This window comes from Carya illinoinensis, chromosome 2 (assembly GCF_018687715.1).
Source record: "Carya illinoinensis cultivar Pawnee chromosome 2, C.illinoinensisPawnee_v1, whole genome shotgun sequence".
Classification (NCBI taxonomy): Eukaryota; Viridiplantae; Streptophyta; class Magnoliopsida; order Fagales; family Juglandaceae; genus Carya; species Carya illinoinensis.
In genome coordinates this window covers 1,528,690-1,539,306 of record NC_056753.1, presented here as the reverse complement: position 1 = coordinate 1,539,306, position 10,617 = coordinate 1,528,690, and the positions used below count along the sequence as shown (strand labels likewise).

Here is a 10,617-nt window from a genome sequence, read left to right as displayed (position 1 = left end):
TGGTGTCAGGAAATATGCTTTAGGTGTTGTAAATAGTTAGAAATAGAGAGAGCTTTCAGGAGAAAGAAAGAGAGAATTCTTCTTATTGATCTGTATATCATATAACATCAATATACCCATATATATAGGGTTACAAAAGAGACTATGCTAGCACTATGCACTATGCATTTGACGGCTAGCTAAATGTGGTCATACAATTCAAGATAGTTTATAACACTTCCCCTTTGGATGACCATATTTAAAGAACATGCCTCGTTAAAACCTTGCCAAGGAAAAACCCTGTGGGAAAAAACCAATGGCGAAGGAAAAAGAGTACAGTATTCATGTGTATCGCCGAGTGATTTAGGATTGCCTCATTAAAACTTTGCAAAGGAAAACCCAGTGGGATAAAACCTTAGCGAAGGAAAAAGAGTACAATCAGCACAAGTCTTCAAGACATTACTTCTCCTGAAAAGTGCATGATAACAGGTCTTCAAACCTCCGCATTCCAATGTTCTGCATAATCTTCTTAAATGTTGCAGTTGGTAGTGCATAATAACAGGTCTTCTTGTGTGTATCTGAAAGATAACTCGCATCTGTACATCCAACTAACTGTGGACTTGATCCATGTTGATAAAATAATCACAACTGCATCTTTCTGCTCATAACTACTCTTCTGGAGTTCTTGTAAATAACATAGTTAGTGGAGAATTCATCAACATTAAACCGCTAACCTCATTTTTAAAAAAAAAAAAAAAAAACGGTGGCTAGCCTTTTAAGATCAGACAAGCACTGCGGATTTTCAAATCTTCTGTAGGTGTCAGGCGTGCTGTCAGGCACCGCAGCTGTCAGGCGTGCTGTCAAGCGCCGCAGAGCTATGAAGCTATATTTCGTTTTTTTTCTCTTGCTTCACGAGAGATGCTGTATCATAATTTTCTCTATAAAAGAGATATTCAGCTCATCTTCATTCGCATCTCATCTTCTTCAATTTTCTGTAATCATACTGCATTTTTACTCTGCAATATCTTTTTGCATTCTTATCCTGCAATGGCTCAACGATCTTCTCGTGGCCAATATATGAGGTACTCTGCACCTAGTTCATCAGATGTACCTGCTACTACCACAGGTGCTATCATGCAATATAATGATCTGACTCATAGGTCAGATAATGAAGCTATCTATGAGCTTGTGAGTCTCGGTACCCGATACTCATCATCCATTGTCGCATTTTCTCAGCGACTGCAATCCAGAACTTGTGGAGTTGACAATCTCCACGAGAATATTGCTATACTTTAGCGACTTCTTCTGGAGTCCAACATGAAGATAGAATCAATAAAGCAAGAGAATAGGAATTTAAAATCCTTGCTTAAATCTTCTTTTCGATTGCCCACCCCTTTAGATAGGGATGCCATGCAGATTCTTGAAGAACAAGAGCGTTTGAAGAATGAGGCAAAGTGCCTCAAATTTCTATAATTCTTGCTTCAAGATAATAAAATAATATTTCAAATATGTGCAGTTTCCATGAGCTCTTCTGGAGCCTCAATGACATTTAAATCATATATATAAACTGCAATAATAGCTTGTTTCCATTTGCGTTTGGATTGCTTTAGATCATATAAGGATCTTTGAAACTTGACAGAATACATATTTCTTGATGCATTCAGATTAGAGGTTTCAGGCATTTTCTATCCTTCAGGGATTTTCATATATATATCATAATCCAATGATCCATATAAATATGCAGTTAATCATGCAATCCAAACTCTCGGTAACTTTCAAGCTAATAAAAATCTCAATATGATTTCAACCACTTTAAAAACATATAAATATTGTTTCTTCAAGAAACTAACTTGTGATTTCTATATCACCTTTTCATTTAAAAGCTTCGGGCTTTTTATATCATGTATATAAATATCCACTGATATTTAACAAAAATCATCTCTTTAGGTATTTGGACTTCAAGTCCATATTTATCACATTTTACTTAGTGATATCAATTTTGCAGGAATTGAGAAACTGACTCGTGATTTATATATCACATTTTTATTTCCTTTCTATAAATACCCACTGACATTCAACAAGCATCACCTCTTTTAGGTGTTTGGACTATAAGTCCCGATGCATCATATTTTACTAGTGAATCAATTCTGCAGGAATTGTTTCTTTCAAATTTGGCCAATATTTTACGTCGTATTCTTCGACGATTCTTGATTCACTTTCATCATTACTTCTGGTAATGTCAATTGCCATCTCATATGGAAATACGTTGTCGACAACGATTTTATTTCTATCCATAATTTCTCCATTATTCATGAAATGTAACGAGATCTCGTTATTTTCAGGTACCTGTCCCTCTTCAAGGGAAGACATTTTCATGAAAAATCTCTTCAGGAGGCACTCTTCAGGAGATTTATACTCTTCAAGAGTTTATATAGGAGAATTTTATACAGAAAATCAAGATGGACTTTATTGCTTGTTTTGTGGGTATGGCCTCTTCAGGAGCACCAATTATTTATGCCTTTCTTTTTTTGAGATGCTCTATCTTTTGTATCAATAAGTCTCACATGCCTTTAGACATGTCTTATGTTCATTAGACTGCTGAATTTCTTAATTGTCCTTCAGGGACTTCAATCCTCGCTGGGATTTTAGCAGCTAGAATATGAGACATTTTTATCTTATTGCATCCAAAATTTAATTATTATCTGAACTTCTGGTTCACATATGATAATCAAGATAACATCGAATAATTTCATCTTATTTGCTTCTGGCAAATCTTTTCTTTCCACTTCTGGTGGTAAGACTTTATAGTAAAAGAATCTTCTGGTTCTTTTATGGATGTCCATATGAAAATCATTCGACTTATCATAATTGATTTTGGATGATCAAGATAACCATGAAAAGATACAAATATTTTGAATCATATCACCTTTTGATGCATCATAATATTTGATTCAATAATTTGTATAATATCATCTCAAAGAGAAAGCTTACAGCTTTTCCAATACGAGCTTCTGGCCCGAAAAGATATTCATTATCACGTCCAATCTCTTAGTTTCTTTGAATGAAACGCATTCTTTTCAATTCATGGAATAGAATGATATAAATTCATTATTATTCACTTCAGGGAATGATGTAGATCTAGTAAGACGTGAATAATGATTCTTATTAAAAGCTCATTATTTTGTTCAGTCACTGAAAGATTTGATACAAATTTATAATATATTGTGAACATTTACATTTTATATTACTACTTCAGGAGCATACTCGATATTGCTACTTTAGGAGCACATTCGAGACGTTCATTCAAATATATATTCTTTCCACAATTTCAATTATGCAACTTCAGGTGCATAAATCATAATGAGTTTTTAGTACAATTATCAATCATTTAAATTATGAGATACTCAAAAGCTGTTATTGATTTAGGGCGATCCTTCAGAGATGCTCCATTTCTATTCTCAGATAAATCATATCATCAATAAATAAAACTTGTATCTAAACTATGTAAATAAACATAGAGTTTATCAAGTAATAATAATGAATATAATCATAAATATTCATCTCAACAATAATATATTAAAAACTTACTTAAGTTCAGAATTATCAAAACCATACACACGCAGCGTACTGAATGATTCCTCACAGCCCCTTTTCCTTGTTAATCAGTAGTAGCAGGCTGCAGGAGTGTAGGCGGGCAGCAACCATCATAAGGCCAAAAAGTCCACCCACCAACCTATTATATTTATTTTATTTTATTATAAAGATAGTTGGTCAGTTGCATGCTTTGAATCTGATCACAGTTCTATTTTTGTCATGTGCTCGGCAACCAAAAAAAAATGAGAGAGATGTTGGTTCACATGCTCAACTTGCATGCATGGACCTACAAAATAAAATATAAAATGTGATAGTAAGGTAATTGAAATAAAGTCTGATCATAAAATGTAGACTTATCTCGTCGGGTAGGATGTGCTATAGCACCAAGCACCAGCACCAAAGCCACTTCCCTGGACAAGGACAAAATGGTTGGTGAAGTGGGGTCATCTCCAGCAACCAGTACACGGAAATGAAATCATCTGGCGCACTTTTCTGAATTGTTCTTTCTTTGGTACCAAGACTGAAATCATTCACCGATGGCTACTTCTGTGCCGATCAGCCAGCTGTTGGTCTTTTTCCCTCTTTTTTTTTCGGCGACATCGAGTGGGTGATCGGAGCCGATGGAGCAATCTTCTGGTGCTTGAGAGCAGGTGGTGGTACTGCCAGAGCTGCTTATCTTCTCCTATATCTTCTCCGATATCTTCTCAATCAAAGACTCCTGCTTAAGCTCCTCATGGTGATGCTCATCAGCCATGATTGTGGGTTGGTCAACAGAGTTGCAGACCGAGATTGAGAAATGGAAATAGACCATTTCAAACGTAGCCCAGAAATTGAAGCCAATCTCTTCAAATCAAGATGATCGCAAGCTCAAGGCCGGACAGCCATGGGCAGAGAGGATCTCAGTGAACAAATCGGGATCATCGAATGAAAATATCTCCGGTGAAGCAGATGCGTGGCCGACGGCAACATCACCTTCTACAGGAAATTCTCTGGAAAAGTCACTTGCGGCGGCTGGGAAGCTGGAGTAGGCTCCGGATCCGAAGCTACAGCTGTGAAGTTATCGTCGTCGTAGTGCTGTGTATCAAGAGAGGACGAGCTTCTATGCCCAGATCTGAAGTGAATATATTATAGCTTTACAGATCATGTGATAATAAGCAAAAATTGAAAACATAAGGGTATAAAATCTCAGCGATTCTCTCCCTTCGTAGTCGTTAGGCGATGCTGTTCTAGAGCTCCTGGTAGCAAACCAGAAGAACCGAAAACTTTGGCAGTGTGGATACGGTCAAGCATGGCCAACACCTCAAGCCTAAGCTCGTCGTCTCTCAGATTGATAACGCCTGGGACGGAGTGCTCTTTAGAGGAGTATCCGAATTCAGATCTAAAAAGGAGATGACGCCGCAGCCTTCGGATTTGGGGGTTTCAGCAAAATCTTGATCGACTTCGTGCCGACCATCTCCTGGGTTTTCTTGGCCGTCGGACTCAAGAGGTTGCAGGAGTGGAGGATTCTAGAGAAGAAACTCCCAGAGTCGATCTTCATGGTTTCAACCGGAACAAGATCAGACCGTGAATGATCTTTTTCGTCGTCGACGGTGGGTATCTGATTTCTGAAGAACACAGAATGGCAGGCGGCATGCTAGTTGGCTCAAGCTCGTGCTGATAACGTGTTGTAAATAGTTAGAAATAGAGAGAGCTTTCAGGAGAAAGAAAGAGAGAATTCTTCTTATTGATCTGTATATCATATAACATCAATATACCCATATATATAGGGTTACAAAAGAGACTATGCTAGCACTATGCATTGTCGGCCAACTCACTATGCTAGTACTATGCTAGCACTATACACTATGCATTTGACGGCTAGCTAAATGTGGTCATACAATTCAAGATAGTTTATAACATTAGGAATTTTTTTCATTTCTTTTTCTTATAAGATATATGCTTTACAGGCGGGCACGCACAGATATGGATGCACGATTTTGAACCTTTTTCCTTTGTTTTATACGGTCAATAATTAAATCCAGAAAATAAATAGAATTTTACTATATATAAATACAATCGTGTACTAATCTATTTATTAATATTAATTTATTTATATTTAAAATTTAAATTAATATTATTTTTAATAAAATTTATTTTTAGACCAATCACATCACATTAGTGCATAAATTAGTACACAATTATACTTACAATTATATTTTTTCAATAAATAGCTATCCATTTACAATTTACTACAACTTAAAAAAAAGAAAAATATTAAATTTAATTTTAATTTAATGTATTTGAAATTTTAAAAGAGAAAAATTATTTGTATAAGCCACTATTTAAGTGAAGCCATGGTACACATTATATGTAGACCAGGTTCATTAAAGTTTACTTGAACCGGTTCAGATCAGTCTCTTGTATTTCAATGCCAAAAAAACCCTCAGTCATTTTTCTACAATGGCGGAAGCCCTCAGCCATTTTTTTTATCTACCGAAGTTTAGACAACCATTTTTAAAAAACTCACACTTATATGAATGATATGTAACATCTTCGTCTCCAGCTATATTTAGAGGCTTTCGCCAAGTTTCTTGTCCATTCGACGTTCCTATCCTTTCTTCTTTACAAGGCTCGATTTAGGTGCCACAATAAGTCTTTATTTGTTAGTTCAATCCCATAAATTTGAAATTGGGTTTTCCTTTTCTTGAGCTTCATCTTTTTTTTTTCCTCGCGACCATGAATTTTGAAATTGGGTTTCAGTCGCTTGTGTTATTGTTTTCAATTTTTTCCATGTTGATCTAGACATTAGAGTGCCAGTTTAATTTATTTAGTTATTTTGGGTTTCTGGGTCATTGAACGATTGAAATTTGGTTTAACTTTTGGGTTTTTGATCTGGGTTTTGACTCTTTGAGTGTGAGTCAAGGCCTTAGCTGCGCCTATTGGTTTATTGCTTCGAAGAACTCTAATGCTCTGTTGCTAAGATGCAGCCTGATCAGAGGAAAAATGTAAATTTACTCATTTTGTGGTGTATACAGTTATATATGTGCTCATGTTATTGGTTTGAGAATATGCGAGTATTGAAGTCTCGAGAATTGCTTCTGTATTACTTTTATCTAATTTTAAAGGGAATCAAATTAATTGCAACCAAATCGCTGTTGTTCAAATATAAATTATTTTCTTTTTTATACATCATTATTCGCCTCTAATTTGTTGTGGTCCATTTGTACTGGGCTGCTTGTTTTTTTGTGGTTATGATTCCTGTGTCTGGATTGGAACAGCCTGTCATTCATTTTGTCAGCTTTTGTGCCAGCTGCCATGTCCCCATTGCAGTTTTGTGGGAGTTCCCACTAGAATATTCGTCATATGTGCACTGCTATATTCTTTAAAAAATTATTATTTTATTGATAAGTTCTAAATAAATTGTTAGTTGGATTGTAGCTATCATCTCCTCCAACCTTTAGCAAAATATGCAGGAACAAGGACAAAAGCAAGCAGTCGCAGAAGAAACTGACATGGCGGACATTCAACTCATCTCAACAAGTTCAGTCAAAGCGGCGAGTCACAAGGAGTGCCCAACTCATGAGAGAATTCACTTGACTCCATGGGATCTCCAGCTCCTTCTACTAGGCCCCATCCAGAAGGGACTCCTTTTCCACAAACCCAAAGCCGCACAAGAGATCAGAGAGTACTCATCAGAAAGCTCAATAATCCAACACCTCAGAACCTCCCTTTCCCGCACGCTGGACTTCTTCAATCCCCTCGCCGGCCGCCTTGTCTCCATCCAAAATGACGACAACTCCACCTCCTATTTTATCGATTGCAACAACGCTGGAGCACAGTTTGTACACGCCACAGCCAATGGTGTTGTTACGATTGCCGATATTCTCGAGCCTGTCTACGTTCCCGATCGACTTGTCCACTCCTTTTTCCCACTCAACGGAGTGCAAAACTGTGAGGGCACTTCTAAGCCCTTGCTCGGAGTGCAAGTCACTGAGCTTGTCGATGGCATCTTCATCGGTTGCACCCTTAACCATGCAGTTGCAGACGGCACGTCCTTTTGGCATTTCTTCAATTCTTGGTCCGAAATCTCCAGGGGTTTCAATCAAATATCCAAACATCCAGCTCTCAGACGTTGGTTCCTTGATGGTACTGATTGTCCTATCCGGATTCCTCCCCAAAAGCTCTCTGATAGCCTCATTCCGCTGTCGATGAAAGAAAGAATTTTTCATTTCACAAAAGAAAAGATTGCAGAACTGAAAGCAAAGGCCAATGCTGAGATTGGCATGACCAACCGGGTATCCTCTCTACAGGCAGTCTTAACTCATTTTTGGCGGTCTGTAATTCGTAGCCAAAACCTAGACCCAAATCAAAAAGTCTCTTTCAACTTGCTAATAGGAGCTAGAACAAGATTGCAGCCACCATTGCCTGAGAATTATTTTGGAAATGCAGTGCTTGCAGGGACCGTGACCGTTAAAGCAGGTGATCTACTTGAAGGTGGACTTGGTCATGCAGCCTGGGAAATGAACAAGATGGTTGCTTTGCACACAGGAGAAAAAGTTAGGAGCCTTTTGGAGTCATGGGTGGAAAGCCCTAGGATACTTACATTTGGTAGCTTGACTAGTAATGCTTTGGGCACGAGCAGCTCGCCGCGGTTCAACGTGTATGGTAATGACTTCGGATGGGGAAGACCGGTGGCTGTGCGAAGCGGTTCTGCGAACAAAACTAATGGGAAGGTTACAGTTTTTCCTGCGGCAGAGGAAGGAGGCATTGACATCGAAGCTTGCCTTCCGCCGGAGACGTTGAAGGCTATGGGAAATGAGTCAGAATTCATGGATGCTGTTACATCTAATTAACTTCAGCCAGAAACATTTAATCATCAATGTGTAGCTATTTTTGGATCGTAAAATTGATTTATCACGTTGGTGTTTCTTTTCGCCCCCTTCTTTCCCATTAGAAATCCGATCTGTGAGAATCCGGCAAAAGTCTCAGGCATAAACTTTATGTACAAAAATATCGCCTACCATTAAAATCAATTAAAATTAGTGCTAATAATACTTATCTATTGACCATTCACAATCTTCAAAAGCGTTTCTTTCCCTTGCGGCATCGCAGTCATAACGAAACTACCTTCTTTCCCATTAGAAATCCGATCTGTGAGAATCTGGCAAAAGTCTCAGGCATAAACTATATGTACAAAAACATCGCCTACCATTAAAATCAATTAAAATTAGTGCTAATAATACTTATCTATTGACCATTCACAATCTTCAAAAGCGTTTCTTTCCCTTGCGGCATCGCAGTCATAACGAAACTATCTTTCAAAACCATGTTTTTCGGTTGATGCCCCTCGACGGATGTGTGTGGGCTGGTGCCCGGGACTCACACTCTGCCATGGCCAGTTGCATTTTTCTGGCTTTGTGCGCCCTCACAAGTCACAATTCAATCTTTCGTGGAAAAGTCAAATTCGATATATTTTACATGTAAAACACTAATCCCACAGAAAGGTATTACCGAAATTTTTTACCGAAAACTGTTTTGAATTTTTTTTTTGAATTTTTTTTTTTTTAGTGATTAAGTAAGTGTTTTTAAATGAATATGTGATTTTTTTTTTATTTTTAAAAAATATTTAAATAGTTTTAAAAAATGTTAACATAGCAATACCTGCCAAAACTTTTAAGAATCAAACAAGCCACCCTCCCCGGTAGCTGTCAAGTCTCTTGACAAAAAAAATGGCTTTGCTAGATACAGTCGATAAATACAGTCGGCGTGCAGTTGGCTGTACGGAATGAATAAAAAAAATTATAAAAAAATTATTTTATATTCAGGGGGACCTACATGAATAAAAAAAAGTTATAAAAATATTTTTTTTTCATGTAGGTCTCGTATTAATTCACTTTTTTCTCCACGACTGCACGCTGACTGCATTTCCCGACTGCAAAAAATATTTCTCCAAAAAACATTATCGAGTCAAGGGATCAGCATTATGAATTTAAAAATAAAAAATAAAAAAGTGTGGCGTTTAGTGTAGGAGTTTATAAATAGCAAAGCTCTTATCATTATCATTATCATTATCCTTATCCTTATCCTTATCCTTATCCTAAAAGCTTTCATGAACGTTCATCAGAGCAGTCTTTCTGAAAGGTATACTTGGCCAACCCTGGTTTTATTTCCCACTTGTTTTTTTATACTTCTTATGAGATTATGTTTATTTTCTATTTGGAAATCTTGCACTGTTATAAACCATTTTGAATTGTATGATCATATTTAACTAGCCGTCAAATGCATAGTGCTAGTCATCAAAAGCATAGTTAGCTAGCCATCAAACGCATAGTACTAGTCGTCAAAAGCATAGTCTATTTTGTAACCCTATATATATGGGTATATTGATATTATATGATATACAGATCAATAAGAGAATCTCCTCTCTCGCTTTCTCTCAATCTCTTGAAATTCTCTTCTTTTCATTAAGTTTCATAACACGTTCTCTTATTTTCATTAAGTTTCATAACACGTTATCAGCACGATTACTCTCCGTCTCTATCTTGCTCCCTCTTCTCTTTCCTCTCACTCTCTTTGCAAAAGCCATCTCTGATTTTGGCGAACTCTTTGTGGGGATCGACGATTGAATTTTTCTCTCTATGGTTTCTAATGAGAGAATTGAGAAGCAGCTCCACCAAAATCGATTCCTCCACTCTCTGTGATTTTAATTTCTTTATTTTCCCCTGAATTTCCTGCATAATCTTTTCTGATGCTTGGCAGGGACTTGACGAACTGGAGGAAACCGATTTCAGTAATCAAAGGGTGGTTCTCGCCCTCTATGAGGCCATGTACTCGCACGACGTAACCACGATACACCAGATCGTCGCCGACTGGAAGGGAATCTCCGTTTCTATTTTCTGAGCCCAGGCAAAGCATCCCCTCTCTACGTATCGTACGAGTGGGTCACGACGGCTTGCTGATACCCTCCATCTCATCCATGCTGTTTCCAGCATGAAAGACCAGCAAATCCAGCGGATTCATGAAGACGACTGGGAACTAAAGAAAGAATGAAAAAAAAAAAAAAAG

At 37.4% G+C, this 10,617-nt stretch overlaps 1 protein-coding gene across 1 annotated transcript; it reads left to right on the top strand.

Annotated features, from left to right (window-relative positions):
• The first annotated feature begins 6,935 nt into the window (after positions 1 to 6,935).
• On the top strand, positions 6,936 to 8,485 carry LOC122296282 (uncharacterized acetyltransferase At3g50280-like). Its single transcript, XM_043105858.1, has one exon. It carries the CDS (start codon positions 7,020 to 7,022, stop codon positions 8,403 to 8,405), a length of 1,386 nt encoding a protein of 461 aa, XP_042961792.1. The 5' UTR covers positions 6,936 to 7,019; the 3' UTR covers positions 8,406 to 8,485.
• The last annotated feature ends 2,132 nt before the right edge of the window (positions 8,486 to 10,617 follow it).

Bases quoted from the DNA above. Each gene is read 5' to 3' on its own strand.
- LOC122296282 (XM_043105858.1), top strand. From the start codon at position 7,020: ATGCAGGAACAAGGACAAAAGCAAGCAGTCGCAGAAGAAACTGACATG.